Source organism: Myzus persicae, unplaced genomic scaffold, assembly GCF_001856785.1.
Source record: "Myzus persicae strain clone G006 unplaced genomic scaffold, MPER_G0061.0, whole genome shotgun sequence".
NCBI lineage: Eukaryota > Metazoa > Arthropoda > Insecta > Hemiptera > Aphididae > Myzus > Myzus persicae.
In genome coordinates this window covers 1631176-1649729 of record NW_019103933.1, presented here as the reverse complement: position 1 = coordinate 1649729, position 18554 = coordinate 1631176, and the positions used below count along the sequence as shown (strand labels likewise).

General features: G+C 31.7%; 2 protein-coding genes across 9 annotated transcripts; one reads left to right on the top strand and one right to left on the bottom strand.

The window, feature by feature from the left end:
- Positions 1-599: 599 nt before the first annotated feature.
- LOC111036537 (ADP-ribosylation factor-like protein 5A) lies at positions 600-3868 on the top strand. Of its 8 annotated transcripts, none has more exons than XM_022318584.1 (6): positions 601-775; positions 911-1578; positions 1808-1886; positions 1979-2187; positions 3483-3718; positions 3787-3868. In XM_022318584.1, exons 3-6 carry the CDS (start codon positions 1841-1843, stop codon positions 3833-3835), a joined length of 540 nt encoding a protein of 179 aa, XP_022174276.1. In that variant the 5' UTR covers positions 601-775; positions 911-1578; positions 1808-1840; the 3' UTR covers positions 3836-3868. The 8 variants fall into 8 exon arrangements, with proteins under 8 accessions (XP_022174281.1, XP_022174276.1, XP_022174278.1 ...); XM_022318586.1 differs by having other exon boundaries at positions 601-1069; positions 1150-1578; XM_022318585.1 differs by having other exon boundaries at positions 601-1088; positions 1150-1578.
- A 2740-nt stretch (positions 3869-6608) lies between these two features.
- LOC111036560 lies at positions 6609-17959 on the bottom strand. Its single transcript, XM_022318623.1, has 11 exons — positions 17749-17959; positions 16770-17087; positions 16462-16612; positions 15129-15236; positions 14664-14863; positions 11993-12178; positions 11222-11473; positions 8960-9160; positions 7991-8165; positions 7795-7905; positions 6609-7167 (listed from the first exon to the last, which is right to left on the bottom strand). The coding sequence occupies exons 1-11, from the start codon at positions 17875-17877 to the stop codon at positions 6962-6964; spliced, it is 2037 nt and encodes a 678-aa protein (XP_022174315.1). The 5' UTR covers positions 17878-17959; the 3' UTR covers positions 6609-6961.
- Between the last annotated feature and the right edge of the window lie 595 nt (positions 17960-18554).

The following is an 18554-nucleotide window of genomic DNA, read 5'->3' as shown; positions in this document are numbered from 1 at the left end:
TTGTACTATTTGTACTATAATGTGCCTACTTAGTACCCTGTTATAATTATAACAACCTATCTAATAAGCAAAGGAACACGTGCAGGAAGTGACGTATTATGTACCAAGTTATTGTCTTGGTGACTACCTAGGTAGTAACAAAAATAATATTTTATTTTTCATCCAACAATAAATATAACAGCTACCTACCTACTATATTCCTATACCTAATAATTGATATTGAGCACCTACCTACATAACTATTAACACTTGAACACTTGTATGAGAATAAAGAATAATATTACAAGTAATAACTATATAATAGGTACCTAATACCTATTAGCAAGTAGAAACCTAGGAACTAAAGTAATCAATATAAATGAATGAGGTATACTTATATAATTGTATAATATATTTTATTACGTCTGATTTGATCTATTCTGTGCATCAAAATTAGCGCGATTGCACCACGCACGTTATCAGTGGTAGTAAATTGAGATAGATAAGAAGGTAATAATAAATTTATACTGTTATCTATTTAGATGTGGAAGACGAGCAGGCTGGTAGGAGGCCGTAGCGATAACGCACGTAGTCGAACAAAGAATTAATAGTCTTTCTGTACTATGCTCCCATTAATCGCCCCACCAACACAACTTTCACTTCTAAGTTCCAAACACCAGCGATTAACCACGCACAGTGGCGTACAGGCGCGTTTGCTGCAGCAGCAGCTGAATCCGTGCAGTGGCGTGCAAAGGTTATCACTGTAGGCTTCGCGACCTGTTTCCTAACTTTAGTGGTATGTTGGTATAAACCGCGAATGTGTGTTCCGTGTTGTTATTGTTGTTGTTGTTATTGATGCATATTATTAATTATTATTAACAATTAACATGTCGCAGCCTTAAATAATAAAATATAATAATTGTTGCAATAGGTACCTATTGTATTTTCCCTACTGTCGTGTGAAAGTGTGAAAACGCGTCACCGCGATCGCGTCCGGGCGTCCAGTCGTGCCGTATGCCCCTGCCGTCCTGCCGTTTGTTAGTGTTGTCCGGCAGTTCGCTCTCATCCGTCAGTCTCAGTCGGTCAGTCGGTCAGTACTCAGTCTGTCGGTCGGTCGGTCGTTCGCTTACTCAATTCTCATTATTATTAATTATTATTAACGTCATATAGATGTGGTCGCGCACTGCACCGCCTGCAGCCCAAACGACGGCCGTGAAAATTAGTGCTGCGGCGGCACCGACGGCGGCAGAAGCAACAGCAGCGGCAGCTATGACCTCCGTACCTTGGAGGTGCCGAACGTGCGTCGCGACCAGCTGAAATCCGACACCCGCTGCGGTACGATATTTTACGCGACCGCCGTGCGTGTGCGTATTCCGTCAGCGAGTACACGACGTCGGATAATAATATTATTTCAAATATTACAATCATTCACAGCAGTGACAGTTGTCGTTTCGCTCTCACCAGTGCAGTGAAATCGTAGCACGCGCTGTATCGTCGTTTGCGAGTTTTCGTTGTGGACCCGAACGTCGAGGCGAGTTCAACAGTTCTCCAAAACACGTACCTTCTGTGGTCTGCGGCCGGAGATCGGTGAGTGTCTAGGTAGGTACCATTGTACATAATCTGCTTATCACCGAAGTAGAGCGATGTGTGGCTTATATAGTACAGCGTGGGAACAGTTCCGAAATCGAGGCGTACTTTGATTGCCTCTGTACTCTGTCCATGTAGTCCAGCAGTTGTCTAATGTAGTATGTCTCAATCGGCAGCCCCATGTTGTCAATGCGTGTCTGATTTTTATTAATTTTTCGCGCTTGTGACGTTTTGTTCGCAGCACCCCCATCAATTCGTCTTGCACACGGTTACCATGGGCCTCCTGTTTTCAAAAATATGGAGTTACTTCGGCACCGAAGGTAAATGTTTGTTTTTAAATGCTGCTGCCACATGGCGGTTGATTCATGTGTCATTTCTGCTTTCATAATTGTATGGTTCTGTGTTGTTGCAGAGCACAAAATCGTCATAATTGGCCTGGACAATGCGGGCAAAACTACCATATTGTATCAGTTCCTAATGAACGAAGTCGTACATACTTCACCGACTATTGGCTCAAACGTTGAAGAAGTGATATGGAATAACATACATTTCATAATGTGGGATCTGGGTGGACAGCAGTCCCTTAGAGCCGCTTGGTCCACCTACTACTGCAACACTGAGGTATGCATTAATCCGCAAACTCCATTTTCAATCTTGAAATCATTTTAATAATATGTACTTAAATATTTGAATAGGTGTTCATAATATTAAATTTCCATTGTAATTACAAAACCATAATCATGTTTCCCATAAAGTAAAGTAGTTTTGCTGAAATAGGTATTAAAGAAATCTATTCATTAATAGAACCTTTCTAAAAAAAGATGTGAAGTGTTTAGCTCAGCAAGATTATGAAGAGTAGTTACCTATAGACATTTCAGTTTTATTTACTAAACTAAGAATATAGTTTCATGGGAATGAAATAAAACCTGAAATTGCAAATATTTGTGTTATTCTATTTTAATATTTATTTATTATGCTTAATCCTAATGCTACCTACACTTGTGTTAGAAAATAACTGAAATTTCTGGACTTATTTTTAGTACCTGTATACTTAGTACTTAACTACTTACTAAAGTACCTACATCAAAAAAGCTTTTGTAAAAATAAAATCATTTAAGGTTTGCCGTTTGGTAGGTACTGTAATCAATTTTAATAAAATATGTATTTTAGCTATATTATTATTCATAGATATTTCAAATTTGGTAAAATAAATGTTTGTACAATTATTTATCATTTTCTAAATAGTCAATAAGGAAATATAATCATATAGGAAAATTGGTATCCACTATGTTTGGTTGCTGGCTGGAATATATTGTGTTATGTATTGTTAACATAATATGCAACATCACAATATCCTGGCTAGTAGTGGATGACATTTTTTGTTTATGTGTGGTTGTTCTAAGTATTATTTAATAATTGTTATATTTAATCAATTAATAAATGATGTGTGATTAAATACTGATTACCAATTATATTTGGCCATACATATATTTTATAAATAATGAATAAGGGATCAAGAGTGATTAAATTAATGTTTAGAAGCTAAGCATTTGACCTTCATTTATTTTATATTCAATTCAGGAAGTGTCGAAAAAAAACTTGTACCTATTCCTTACTACATAATATTTTATATTTAAATTAGAATTCAGTAGGAACCTATGCATTAATGTTTTTATATTAAGTAGCCTAATAATTACATGTTAACTCGCACTATTTGTAATAAAAGGTAAAATTGAAGCAATTTCTACCAGTCAGCATGTTTTAGGGTGTATGATAAATGTATTTTATGACATGAAAATCTAAATTGCTTATGATACGTCTATGATTTATTTATGGAAAATATCGAGATAAAATACTCGTACATTTATATCAACTGTGTTGAAATTTTTAATTTATTGCTTGTATGTGTGTTTCAGTTTGTCATTGTGGTCATCGACTCAACAGATCGCAGTCGTCTGGATTTGAGTCGTGAAGAACTTTATAAGGTGTTGAACAATGAAGAACTATCTTCAGCTGCCGTTCTTGTTTATGCCAACAAACAAGACATGAAAGGTGCATTAACCGCTGCAGAGATCAGTAAACATTTAAACCTGACTTCCATTAAGAAACAACAGTGGCATATCCAAGCTTGTTGTGCATTGACTGGTGAAGGGTAGGTGATTGTGTTGATAATTGTAGTATAACTTTGAAAAAAAAATGTTGATACTATTTATCTTGCAGATTGTATCAAGGTCTGGAGTGGATATGCAGTCAATTGAAGAACAAATAAACACCTGTTGTTATTATTTTTTTATATGATGATTTAAAAAATTCCTTTTGTAGATAATCAAATGTGTATAAAATATATTAAACAAAGTAAGTATAAATTATTGTAATATATTAAAAATAAAATGTAAATAATATTCTAAAGTGAAAATATTTAATATCTACTCTGTATAATATATATATTTTTTTTTTACAATTTCTGGTTGATTTGCACAATTGAAATGTCTGGTTATTGTATAAGTTTATAACTACGGTTATAACTTATAAATAATACAAATGGGAAAATAATTTGGATTTTCCAAATCTCACTTGTGTATCTATAAAATCTTGTAAAAAACCAATGCCAGTTACCGATATGCCATTATTTATCTTTAAGCAAAACAGGGGAAAGTATCTCTGTTATTAAATTGATGCCAGTGTACTTCAATGTCATGGTCACCGTAATGGTGTTTGGTGTACTATGTTTGTTTGAAATTTGTACTTAATATAAGTATACAATATTTTATAATCATTTGAATGGTTAAATACTCTATTTGTAAAACTGTGCATTAACGAGTTAAAAACTTAAAGTTTTTTTAACCAAGTTACATAATTTACATACTTTTTTTTCAAAGTAAACTTATGTGTCAGTTAAATTATTGTCACGTTATTTAATTTTTCCTAAAGCCACAGATTTATAATATAGTTCATTTTGTAAAAGTTAATTTTATAAAAAAAAAAATTATAATAATTGGAAGTATCAAATATTATTTATAAATAATATAATAAGTAATAAATAATAATTTATAATTATGGTATTTATTATTGCATTTTCACAGAGAATGTTATACTATATTATAAACAGAAAAATGATAGGGGTGAGAGAAAAGAGAAATATAACTATTTACTCAGTATCCCATATTCCCATATACATTTGTATACTCATTAATGTATATGATAAATTATTAACAGCTATATTATTACTCATTATATTTTTATTAATTCATAGAAGATAGAATTACAACCGAATTGAATAATATTTGATATTATAATAAGTGTTGATAATTGACTAAATATAGTTATATATATTCTAATAATTAATTTGGTAATTATAATTTAGTATAGTTATGGACCTTATTTAAAATCATAAGACCTCTATTAAATTACTTCATTATTTGTGAGCTTTAAAAAAAGGTCTAATTTTTAATTGTACCTATATGATAAAAAAGTAACTGATTTTTAATCAACTCAAGTTTTATTTATTTTCTAGTTAAGTTGTAACTTAAGTTTTAAAAAAAGAAAAGTAACTTTTAAATTTAAATTTAAATTAAATTTTTCTATATTAACTGAACTAAAGGAGTTAAAAAAATGGTTAGCTTGCTCTACCTTGTACTGCTGAATAACCAAACATAAATTCACACCATAGAATAAGGTTTATTCATATTTAATGTTAAGTATGCTTTTTTTCTTCTGCAGTTTCAAATTTTTTCTTGACATTTATTGTTTTAACACTCATAATATAGGTTATATGATAAACAATGTGCCGTATCAGTTTAATTTTTTGTTATTAACCTCCCGAAAACAAACAACTGGAGGAAGTAGTCTATTAGCGGTACTAGATTGTTTTTGAAGTTTCTGTACATCATACAAAAATAACACGAACTTCAAGTTAATAATATTAATGCAATAATGCCAGTAGGTATCTACAACAATCAATGTAGATAATTTTGAACTTAGATACTTGCAATGTCTCGCTGTAGTGGTTCCAAAAAATATACTCATAATATTTAATTTGAATTTAACAGCGTAATATTAAATTTTCACAATAATAATTAACCAACACATTACTGAAATCATTACAATACATTATATAATGTGAATACTTGTACTTATATATTTTTTACTCTAAATACATTACAATATTAGTTAACCGTAAACATAGCTTACAATACAGTTAAAATGAGAATACTACTTCAGTTGTATATCTCTTAAACATAGTATCTATATTTTCATAATTTTGCAGTGTAATTACTGACTTAACAGGTATTAAAACTAATGATAAGTTAATTTTTATATAGGTATTGTTAAATGGGGTGCAATAATTTTTTACTCATGTGGTATAAAAATATACTAGTATCACCTCTATATTATTATTTAAATATAATAATTTTAATTGCTTTTATTTGTCACTGATATTATTATTATTACTTTGTCAATGTACATACATTTTTTTGTTTTATAATATTATGTATTCAGCGCTATCTGTCATCTGACAATATAAAATATGAAGTAATTTAAATAATGTTCATTATTATAATAAATACCAAAGTGGTTTAATTATACAATGCTTTTATTTAGTATTTGGAAATAATATATCAAAACTAAAGAATCAAGATAAATAAATTGCTATTACAATTATTATTTTTGTACCTATTAAGTTATTCAAATTAACATCAAACTTTACATATACATTTTTTTATAAGAGTAATGCAAATTACCTTGCAATGGACTTGTTATTCACTTGGTGAGTTGGAATTGAAATAATATTTTTTTTTTTTTTTTGAAAAGGTATTTCATAGCAAAATTTCAATAAAAAAAAAATTTCTTATCTGTATTTATAAAGAAACATAATATATTAATATTTCAAAATTATGTAGTCAAAAGCTCTGAATTGCAATTTCTAGGCAGCTGAAGGATCAACAAATTTTTAGTTACATATAATTATTAATTAATCAGGTGTACAACAGAATTATATTATGGAGAACAGTAGATTTTAAGTACAATTGACAAAAAAGATACTTCTGTCGTTTATAATTATAATGTTCATTACATTTGCATATAGGTACCTACCTAGGTATTTAATAATCAGGAATGTTACTTCTATTAATAGGCGTTTATGACATTCTATATTTATTAGGTTTTCTAATGTATTTCTAATGTATTGTAATAATAATAATTTAAAAAAAAAAGCATTAAAAATGTCCTGTATTTCATTGTTACGTAGGTATTGTGTATTCACCTAAAAAATATATTGAGTGTCGGTAAATCATTATTTATTAGGTTAATAGATGACATATTCAGTGTTTCAGTATTATTAGCCAGTAGCTAACTATTATAATACTTATTTAATTTAATTAACGAGGAAGGTACATCACAATTTTGGTAATCCGGCGTATCTGAAATTCTCAATCCAACATTCGTTTACGAAGCGTCTTATTTTAAAAAATCCTTTGTCACCCCAAGAAGTTCCCCATGAATTAGCTAACAACCAGTACGCTTGTCCTCCTTCCAAACCCCATCCGATCATCCGAACTGACAACAGCCCCAAATAATCACCGGTGACATGATGATAAACACCTGTTTTAAAAATAAAACTAGATTAACCTCCTAACATTCTAATAATACTTACAACCTAATATACCCTATTGGCTATTAGGTACCTACTTGGTATAATTATTGCGTATTAGGTACCTTCCTGATTTAATTATTGCCTATTGGTAGTTAGTTATTACTCATTACTCACTAGGTACTTATTAGGTAAGTACCTACTCTTTAGGCACTCTTTAGATACCTACCCGCCGACTGCAGGGTTGGGAATAAATAATAAAATCATTAGGTTTTCAGCCATTGGGGATATTATAGTATGCAGAATTGCAGAACTTACCTGGATTCTGAAATCTGCCTAATCATATATACCCAGGTAGGTAGATGCCTAAATGGTACCTAGCCATAGGTACATTATTTTTTTAACCGAGTTAGAATGTAAAATGTGAGCTGTAAACGAAATATTGAAACATAAGAAAATATTATATTTGTATACCTAAATAGTAATATTGGTAATAAATAGGTACCTATACTATACATCTTCACTATTAAAAGTTGTAATACATTAGGTTGTAAGTACATTACGTAATACGCGCTTAATATAATATACCTATAGGTATATTATATTCACTATTGTAGTATTTCATTTTCAATTTATACCAGATTTGTAAGCTAGAAAATCTTCGTAAACTCGCATCGTGACTACGTATGGACCGTGTTTTCTCAGGTTTTTCCTCGCTGAACACCCGTCGAACGTAAAAACTTTCTTGGCTGTCTCGAACAACAAAATATGCACAATTGTACATTATAGTAAATAATATGCGCGATAATTATCTTATCTAATCGTCTCTCGAACCTTTGATGATTTCGTTTAAGTATTTGCCCTTGTGCCGTGGGTTGTAACAGCTCAGATCGCATTTCGGAGTGGTCGTCGGACCGCCACCGCACATGCCGTGGGGACCGAGTACTGAACTTGGATCGGCGGCCGTCGTGGATGCGTTGCATGGCTGCACGAGCCATGGTTGACAGCCCTATATTAATATTTTAGTGAAGATAAGGAGACATTTTGTATGATTATTAGTCATCATATTATGACCGCTGTAGGCGGTCCTGGTTCAAAACATTGTTTTGATTTTTGACGAGTGCCATTTAATCAAATGTATCCCTTACGGCCTTAGTGCCTTACCATAAAATAATAGGTACCCATGATTTTAATATGCTTTTTAGCTTAAGTAGTAGAATATCATTTAACAAATGATTTAAAAATATTTGCTAAAATGTACTTATTAAAAAAATACCGATAAACTAATAAATATTATTTATTACAAAATTTATGAGAGACTTTCCTCGTCTCAAAAGCTGCTACTTTTTGAATTTCCATGTCTTAAAATTATGAATATTTTTAATGGTCAGTGTTTTTATACACCACTATTTTGTTAAAGAGTGAAGGGAGAGTAGTATTTAATAGTCGATTTAGAAATCTGCTTCTGCTCATCTGCACTTGCTCTTCTTTCTCCTCTCTTGTCCATTGTCCACCACCGCTGATCTGGGCACACCAAGGTCTCGGCAGCGAACTATGGAGCAGGAAGCCCATGAGTAGACTTCTGCATCAGCTATTCAATACTATTGTAGGAGGGGGGGGGAGAAAATATACCAAAATCCCAACTTTATTATTTCAAATATTAGGTTTCACCTAGGAAATTTTATTAGTGAATTCTAAATAAACTGCAGGTTCCAAAATCGTTACAAACGAAGAATTAATTTGCGCGTCTAACAGATATAAATATTATATTATAATAAGCTTATAAGTATTTAGTATACTTACCTCGTTACTTCCGTAGTCGCCACCAGTAACGATTCCTTTTTTTAGTATATATCTCCAAGCGGCTGCAGTATATCCTCCGCTGCATCCGTTACCACAGTCTTCGCAACAGGAAACTAGTTTTTGTGGCGAATAAAGGGCAGTAATGCTACCATTGGATGCGATACATATGCGATCGTTCATCGCCGAAGTCACAGAAATCGCCTGAATGGATAAGAGTTTTTACAAATTAAATTTAAATATTGTACCTACCTAATATAGTGGTTAAGTGGTGAGGTTAAATCACTGTCAATTACGTATTCTCAATATTGAATTTGCTATTCATTACCGTTAACCGTGATGGTGTGACACTACTTATTGGTTTGCGGTGAAAACAATTAAAATATGTCCTAAGGAATATAAAGTTTGTCGTTCAGAAAACAAATACTGAAGTCCGAAATACCTACTATAATTAGTATTATCTTACTATAATTATATAGTATATTATACAATGTGTTCTGGGAAGAAGTGAACGACCGGGGTCATACATGCAATGGTATAGGTATGAAAAAACTTCTATAAATAGGTTTTGTAATATTTTAGTTTTTGGTCATGGGCGATTCAATTTTTTTAAACAAAATCGAACTTACCGCACATTTGCTGATGTGCCCTAGAACTTTTCAACTTATTATCTTAATTTTATTTTATTTTAAAGCTATTTTATTGTGCTATCGCCTATTAACTAACAGACACAATCAAACCAGAAATGCAAGTAGGTACAAATTATTTTCATTCAATTAAAAAAAGTAAACTAGCATTTTTGAAAGGAAATTGTGTATAACTTCGAATAATACAGAAGGTAACTACGGCGTTATTTGGTGTTATACGCGTGATTTCCATTCAAAAATGCTAATTTTTGCCAACTTTTTTTGAGCCAGTTTTTGACAAAACATTGGTTATTGGTGTATTTCTAAAAAAAAATAATCGTAGATATTTGAAATTATCACCGACTGTTTATAAAAACATTTCTTATACTCCTCAACATTTAAAAAATATTTTGACTCTTTTTGAGCTATTTATAGACATAAGAAATTTCTTATTTTTATAAGTTTTTTTTAAAATGACTTTCGATAAAAAATTGTTGGCTCAGTCGAAAAACTCGAAAAATGATTAATGAATTCATAATTCAATACGTATTAGAACCATTAAAAATATTAGACTTTTAAATACAACCAGATTTAGACAGTCAATATATTACTCTTATAAATTCTAGTTAATAATTTAAAATTTTGTAAGATATTCCAATAAATGTATAGTAAATTAATTTACAAGCTACGAATGTGGACAATATGTTCTGTGTAATAATCATATTTGCTGTTTATCTTTAATTAGGTACCTTTTTATTAAGTGTAAAGTTTATTTTATAATTTATTTTATATCAAATGGAAAAAAATAATATACGCCTAGTATATAACTGATAACAATATAAGTTGAATTAACTATATACTTTATTATATTATTATTATGTAGCAGTTAGATGCCTCATATACAATTTATCTTTAATTGGTACTTGTACCTGTCTATGATATTTTTTGTTTCGGAATGTTGCTTATTTAAAAAATTTTTTTTTTAGAAATACTTGAAATATTATACATTATTATCGAGTGTATGTTTTCAGATATTCAGATTTGTGATATCAGATATTATTCATTTGAGTAAGTTCGAGTGATCGCGACTGAGTTATAATCCATATCATAACCTAAATAATGATTCGTGGTACAGTTCCTGCGTATAAAAAGGGTGGGTATATTTTGATAAATCCACGAGAGTGTTGTTTCCACGGTGGCAAATGGCAAATCACAAATTGTATCTCGTCAGATCTCAGTGGTAGTAAGACGAGCGGGTACCTACATTTCGAATGAAATTAATTTTTCGGAGATCTATGGGAAACAATTTGTCAGAACAGAAAATCTCCGGTAACAATAAGTTCAAAGAACTGGAAAGTATTGGGTTTATACTAGTTGGTAGTCATATAGTACCATCTATATATAGACGATCTCTAAGACGATATCATTCACATCTAGGGCCTTAGGCTTTAGGTATTTCGGCACCCAGCGCGATAGGTATTATAATAATAATATGTCCTTATCTATCTATGATCAAAATGCCACCACAAATTATTACCCACTTGAAATTTCCACCCACCACGTTGTGCCGTTTCCGTGAACACCTATCTACGTAGAGTATACTTATATCGATATAGATGAACGAGTTTTTGTTACCTACCCAATCGGCTGCACAGTTGCCTTGATTCCAGATGTGTGAGATGGAAATGCAATCGAACCAATGGTAACGGGCATCGAAACTTTCGGGTGTTTCGTTTGCATCACCACCATCGTATTCGCCGTCGTTGTCACAATCGCCACCATTGACTGCACCGCCATCAGACATATCGTTCTCCAGACCGATCCACTCGGGATGATAAAAAGTTCCCACCAACTTCTTGTGGTCGTTCGTATGAAAACTGTTTATTCCGGCCTGAAAGAAATAATGAAATTACGACGTATTTGAATATGTAGTCGCCCAGTAGCATAATTTGAAAATAATGTCGAACGAATAGCGATAGGTATCGCAGTTAAACTCCTAATATACCCACGAGAATGCACACGGTCAGTGTATAATTTTAAAGTCAGCTAAATTTTTCCAAATTTTGTTGTTGTCAACACATCGTGTTTTTTATGCGAATGACATAAGAACTATTTTGGTACCTACATATCTAGTTAATCGTAAAGTTTTTAAGCCCAAAACTGGACGAAACCTTTTAGAGTTTTCAATATAACTATTATACTATGGTTGTTGTCTAGTATAATACCTATATTTGACGATTTTTCATTAAAAATAAAAATATTTGCATGGGTATGAAATTTGGAAAATCTTGTTGGATTTCGTACACCCACATTTGGTTTCATAGAACAACTAAAAATGTGCAGGATATCATTTTCATCGTTAAACTTTCATATCATATGTGTAATGTAAACTCCTATGTGATATTCTTACCTGCCATGTCACGTTTGCGCTGTTGACGTGTTTGACGATGTTATGCAATTTGTAATTATTAGCCTCACACATTACCCAAACACTGGATACGAATAGCAAGACGATTTTCATTGTGGTGTGCGACGTGTTACTAGGTGGGAACCTGCAGCCTACTTTATAATATTTAATATTAAGTTGTTGGGTGTTAATTAATTATCGTATTGAATCCGTCGAATCTCGCTATGTGTTTTTGTCTATTGTCGACATTTAAGTGCGAGCTGACCTTTAATATTGGCGTTACCACGAATGTATTGACTGTCAAAAACTTTTAGTTAAAGTTATGTGGTAACGTGTGTAGTCGATTTACTCGAAGAACTGATCGCGTGAGTATAATTTCGGATTTAAATCGCGGTTTTTAGATTACGTTTTTGAGTTTGGACAGTCGTTAACTTGTGAGAGAGTAATGTCGTATTGAGAGAAGAAGAGTTGTTTACGTACATATACCTACATTATTTTTTGAAACTCAAAAATGTTTGTTTAAGGACAGAGTGATTAAATAAAATCAAGTACTTCAACGAGTTTCCATTATAATATAATCTATCTTCTCAACATTTATCTGTTGTCCAAATATTACATTTAATATTATTTTCGTACATTAAAACTATGTGCGATTACTATGACCTTGAAATGTAACTGTGTAACTGTTGTTTGTGAGTGGCAAAACATAATTTTAAAAAGAGAGCTAAATAAAAAATAAAAGTAAAAAGAATAATGAGGGCAATAAAACAAGTAGACGTGAGCCGAATAATAAATGAAAATTGATTTAAATTCAACAATCAACATTCAAAGATAGTTGTAAATTCATTTGAGGATAGAACTGTTAAGTGCATATTATTATTCTTTACTTATTATAGAGTACGTTGATATAAAATATCTTTGAGAGAGATTCACTATACGCCCATCCATATTGTCATATTGATTTATTTATTTTTCTATCTTGTACACTATGTGTGTACATGCCATAACAATTTCGTACAAGAATATTGCCTCTATAAATATGCGTTGTGTGTATACACTTAAGTATCTTAATAAATAACTCATAAAATCATAAGGTATAAGTACCAAAAATGTATTTTTAATTTTTAAAGCTATTATAAAATAATTTAATGCCTTGAAATAATTTTTACAAAACATTTGAATTTTATAAAATTTAAAATGAAGTTTATTTGATATCTAAAACTGACTGCTTTCAAAATACTTATAAAACATTGACATAACAAATGATGACTTGTTTTAATCATTCATCAAGCTTGTTGGGTGTTACTTACTGCCATTAGTTGTAACATGGAGCTTTTATTAATTAAAGTGTCCACCACTTTCATATTATAAATTGTTCACTAAACAATGTCTATAGCCGACAGGAATTAATGGAAAATATTAAAATATAATTAGTTAAGCACTTTATCCCAAATTAATTTTTGACATTAACCTTTTAATTCAAAACATGGCCTTTTTATAACTATTTTAGCAACTAACTCACACAAGGGTCTAACGGTTAGTTGAAAAAACGGAGATGCGTGTTTGTATTATGCAATGGTATAAAATTGTACTAAACCAGGTATTATATATAACATGGACACATGGCACATTTTAGCGGGACCAACAATTCAGTAGGTTATTTATACTTAAGTTTGCGGCTGATACTGTTGCTCAAATTCAAATTCAAGTCAAAATTTAAAACGTAACTTAAGAAAATTAATTTTATATTTAAGAATACAATTTATTATAAATTGAAATACAATATTTTAATTTGAAAATTAAAAATATTTTTAGTTACAATAATATAATGTATCACAATTGGTATCATGAATATAAATAATAATTTATTCTAAAGTAATTATTATATTATTATTAAGCCATTTTAAAATGAGTCATTAGTTTTATAATTTGTGTACAATTTTCGACAATTTAAGATACTACAAGGTTCAATACGGTATTACCTGACAAAATAATAATGATAATAATAATAAAATATTTTATTTTAACATCTTGAGAAAAGAAAAGAAAAAATATCAACGATGTACAAATTGATGTATAGGTATTTTAGTTGTTATGCAATGAGTTATTTCCACTTCACGAATCTCATGCCATCGATACTTTTAATTTCACAATAACTATTAAAATGTAAATAATATCTATAAGGCTATAATTTGTATAATAATATTATTATGTATAAATTGTTATCGTAGTATTAGCATTTTGACTTATTCTATGTCGAATTTACTAATCGTTTTAACGATCTGCCAAGGATTTTGATAAAATAATTTGAATTTTTGTGAAGTCTACTTGAGATCCACATTTTTATATTTTAAGGTCATACTAACTAGTATTAAGTGAATTGGAAAATCAAAACATGGAATAATATTCAATAATTTTTTCAGTAACCTTATAACTTTCTAACATAATTAGAAATATCAAATATAACACTCTAAATTCCTATATTTTATATTGTGATATTCATAAATATCAAATCTCCGCTTACAATACTCTTAAATAAGAAATTTAATTTTTAATTTTATGTTTATTTAACAATATAATATTAGATTATATTAAATAACAATGCAATTTTTTGTTACAAAAAGAAAAATAATGTCAGGTAAATATCGCATCCGGTCAACTGATATTTATATCACAACGGTAATCCGGCGTACATAAATTCTTCTATATAACATTCGTTAGCGCCTCGTAGAATTTTGACGAATCCGTTGTCACCCCAGTACGTATTGAACGAGTTGGCTGCCAACCAGTACGGCGTGCCGTTTTCTTCTCCCCAGCCTAGGATTTTCACCGCTTGAGTGGTGACGTATTTTCCAGAGTTGAATGCATACACGCCTTAAACAAACAAAAACTCAGAATTTGTATGCAATTAAAAAAAAAAATAATGGTTGTTAAAAAGTTATTGATCAACATGTATATCCGATGGACCATAGCATAGTGTAGGGAAACACTTGGTGTTTACCCATTCAGCCGGCTGATTGTGCCATGTATCATGTGTTTTAAATACGAAGATGTCTTTAAATAATAATCGTTATGATAAATAAAATGATTAATTCTTAAAGTCTAAAATTTCCTGACAAAAAATGAAAATCATCCATACCCGATTGATAGTTGACAAAGTCTTGATACATGTAAAATGACGCCGTTATTGGACCGTTTTCGTAAATTTCTTTCATCGCTGTATATCCCGGGATACGATATTGCGTTCCTATACAACGTAAAAATGTATTATAATATACTATAGGACAAAGGTATACTCAAGGTTCGAGGTTCGGAAACATGTCATTTCACATGGCTCAAGCACTGTCGGGACATGGATGCTTCCAGCTCTACCTGTGGAAAAAGAGGGGGCAGCTGATGCCCGATACAACCACTATGTGGAGCTGGAGGACTCAGTGGAACGTATACGATGTTCCATTGTCCGTTCTGGGCGGAGGGTAGGCATGGATGCATCGGTCAGCTACTACGACCCGATGATGTCCCTGATATCATTCTGTGGTCGGAGCAGGAGCTCCTCCCAGATGATATGTCGAGAAGACGGCAGACTGCGGCGTCGGCGGAAAGGCAGAGACCTAGCGTTTGGCAGTATGGTGGAGACGATTCTCGGGCAGAAGGAGGCTGCAGAGCGCAACAGGTAGGCAAGAGGTGGGTGGATAGGGTAAATGTGGTGTTACTCTGTGTGCCGATGGCTAGCTTTTCATGGTGGTTAGAGGGCCCTCTTATGTATAATTAATACTATTTTGGTAAATAAACGTTACGGGACCGGGTGGCAGTATTGTTTTAAAAAGGTTCCACCCGTTTCCTGTTTTTGATCGTGAGAAAAAAGGACAAAAGTAGTAAGTACTCTACTATTCAAATAAAGGTACAAAACAACTAAGTCTCATTACACTAACATTCGTAACTCATTAAAAAATGTCAATAATTTTGCGATATTTTTGATTTTTACTCTCATGTGGTTGTGAGTTGTGATTACTTGTGAGTAACACAATTACACTCCATATCTTAGTGAACTTGCAATCGAAAACGGTCGTACCATATATAATATTAAATGATAATATTTACTAATTAGGTACAATATTTTATTATTTATTTGAAATTGTTTTTTTTAGATTTTAACAGGAGCTAGTTTAGCTAGTACACCAGTACACGAGTATAATAGACAGCTATAATTATAGTTTTGGAATAACGAAGAGTTTTTTACACGAAAACTTTTCGAGGCAGTTCATCTTTTATGATAAAATTCGAAATTTGTCACGATAAAATTGAAACAATCCCATTCCACTTGGATGCATTGAGGTAGAGGTCAACACGGATGTGTAATGCGTATCACAACAATTTATTTTCAAAAACTAATTTGAATGTTTTATGTTTTATATAGAATAATAATTGTATTGATGTATACAAAATATAATTTGTATGTAAACATTGTGCACCTTTATGGTTGTCTTTCACGTATCTCGTCCCATAATCGGGGTTGTAACATTGAACCTTGCACTCTGGAGTGAAAAATGTTTTATTCGAGCACGGGTTTTCTACTGCAGTTTCCGTATGCTGGCACGGTTCAATCGTGTACGGTTGACATCCCTGCAAGAAGAAAAAATACATACCTGACGAATAGCAGTGAAAAACTGATGGCATCTTCCTATTATTGATGCCAAAATATAAGCTATTTACTAATACCATGCGTTTGGTAATACTTAAATACGTTTCCTAAAAAATTACTAAGTTACAATTGTTATACCTCGTCCGAACCGTATTCACCCCCGGAAACCAATCCGTGTCTTCTGTAGAAGTCCCAAGATTCAAAATGGCTGCCACCCGAACAGCCATCTCCGCACAGGTAGCAGCAGGACAATATCTGTTGTGCCGACAGTTTTGGTTTTATCGTCCCATTTGAATGGATGCAGATCCGGTCACTTACAGCTGACGCCACGGAAATAGCGTAGCTTGACTTGCAGTTACCTTGGTCGTATATCTGTCCAATGGACGGACACATGTACCATTTTGCCCGGGCGTCGAAGCTTTTCGGCAGGTCCAAAGGATCCCAAAACCCATTGTTCTACAGATAGAATATTATTTCCAAACGTTCATTAAACGTGACTGTTGTTAGAATTGTTTACACTTTCAGGAAATATAATAGCTACTACAGCAGTCACATATCGACTAAGCTATTAGTATTATTATTTTTTTTTTATACCAGTATTACATAGGTGCATATATATATTACATTCGCAGTACATTTAGCCTGAAGGGAGTTGAGGACAAATTTAGTTTAAATTATCGAAATAAATAAAAATAGTCAAGTTATTGAAGTATATTTAAATACCTATTATGGTATAAAAAAGCATTTTTGAAAGCCATGATTTATTAATAGAACACCCGAACCCATCCTCGTCCGTGTGTACGTCATTATTTACGTAGGTAATGTACCATACGCAGACACTTCAACAAACAAAGGCATTGAGTAAAACAAATAAAATTATTTACTTTGGCCTGAAATGTCAAATTTATCTGTGACAGTGAAATTTCGAGTTGTTGAGTTATGTTAATTTTGTATTTTGAGATAACGAAATTTAGATTATGCGTCGAGTGTTATGCTAACTTCTAAGGACCACATGTTTTTTTATTTGAGACTCGAGTCGTTGATAGTTCCAAGTTATTGACGTTTAAGTTACCATGACTGTCCCACAATATAGTGTGTATTAGTTTTTATTACATACCTTAGTTTTCATGGCGCCAGCTGGAGAATGTACATTGTCTAAAAAATCATGTTTATCGTGTAAAGATGCGCATCGTTCACTGATAACGATTATGCACAGCAACAATACCAAAACGTTTACAACAGACATCTTGTTGCGGGTGAAATCAAAACGAGAATGTACAAGTTTTACGGTTTTGAAAAGTACTTCATAATACTGTCGATAAACTATAATATTCTGACTTCTTATATATTATCACTAATATAGGTACTTGATAAAAAAAGGTAGACGTTGTGATATCTTTTTAGATAATTATTATAATTTAATAATTAATTAAAATATTTTATTTTAATATTAACGACTGGCGCAATGGCAGTGGAGGTGTTACACAGTTCTTCGACAAAATCATTTAACCATAATATTATTGATATTTTCAACATTATTATGTTCATTTATACTATTTTGTAATTATTTGTCAAATCCGATATCGAAGTTTTTAGTGGAATCCATTGTGAAATCATAATAGCGATGAAGTGATGTATTGGTTTATTTCGTCCAAAAAAATATACAAGTACGTTTTTGATGAACCATTTATCGCAGATTTCACAGTAAGTACATTTAAGAGGTAAAACAACTTTTATTTTCTTGACGAATAAAAATTATAGTGCAATAACATTCACGGTCAACACAATTTGCAGTGAGTGTAAGTTATTATGGTATAATATGTGTATCATATAGGTACGCAGGCTGGTACCTAATATGCTAAAAACAAAACGGATAATTATCTCACGCCAGCAAAATGTATGATAAATAAAATAGATACCTGA

Excerpts from the sequence above, each read along its gene's own strand:
- LOC111036537 (XM_022318589.1), top strand. The coding sequence starts at position 1,841 with ATGGGCCTCCTGTTTTCAAAAATATGGAGTTACTTCGGCACCGAAG. Across the intron at positions 2,188-3,482 it reads CCTACTACTGCAACACTGAG|TTTGTCATTGTGGTCATCGA; the intron begins GTATGCATTAAT and ends TGTGTGTTTCAG. Across the intron at positions 3,719-3,786 it reads TGTGCATTGACTGGTGAAGG|ATTGTATCAAGGTCTGGAGT; the intron begins GTAGGTGATTGT and ends TTTATCTTGCAG.
- LOC111036560 (XM_022318623.1), bottom strand. The coding sequence starts at position 17,877 with ATGTCTGTTGTAAACGTTTTGGTATTGTTGCTGTGCATAATCGTTATC. Across the intron at positions 9,161-11,221 it reads GCAACTGTGCAGCCGATTGG|GCGATTTCTGTGACTTCGGC; the intron begins GTAGGTAACAAA and ends TTATCCATTCAG. Across the intron at positions 7,906-7,990 it reads CTTAAACGAAATCATCAAAG|CCAAGAAAGTTTTTACGTTC; the intron begins GTTCGAGAGACG and ends TGTTCGAGACAG.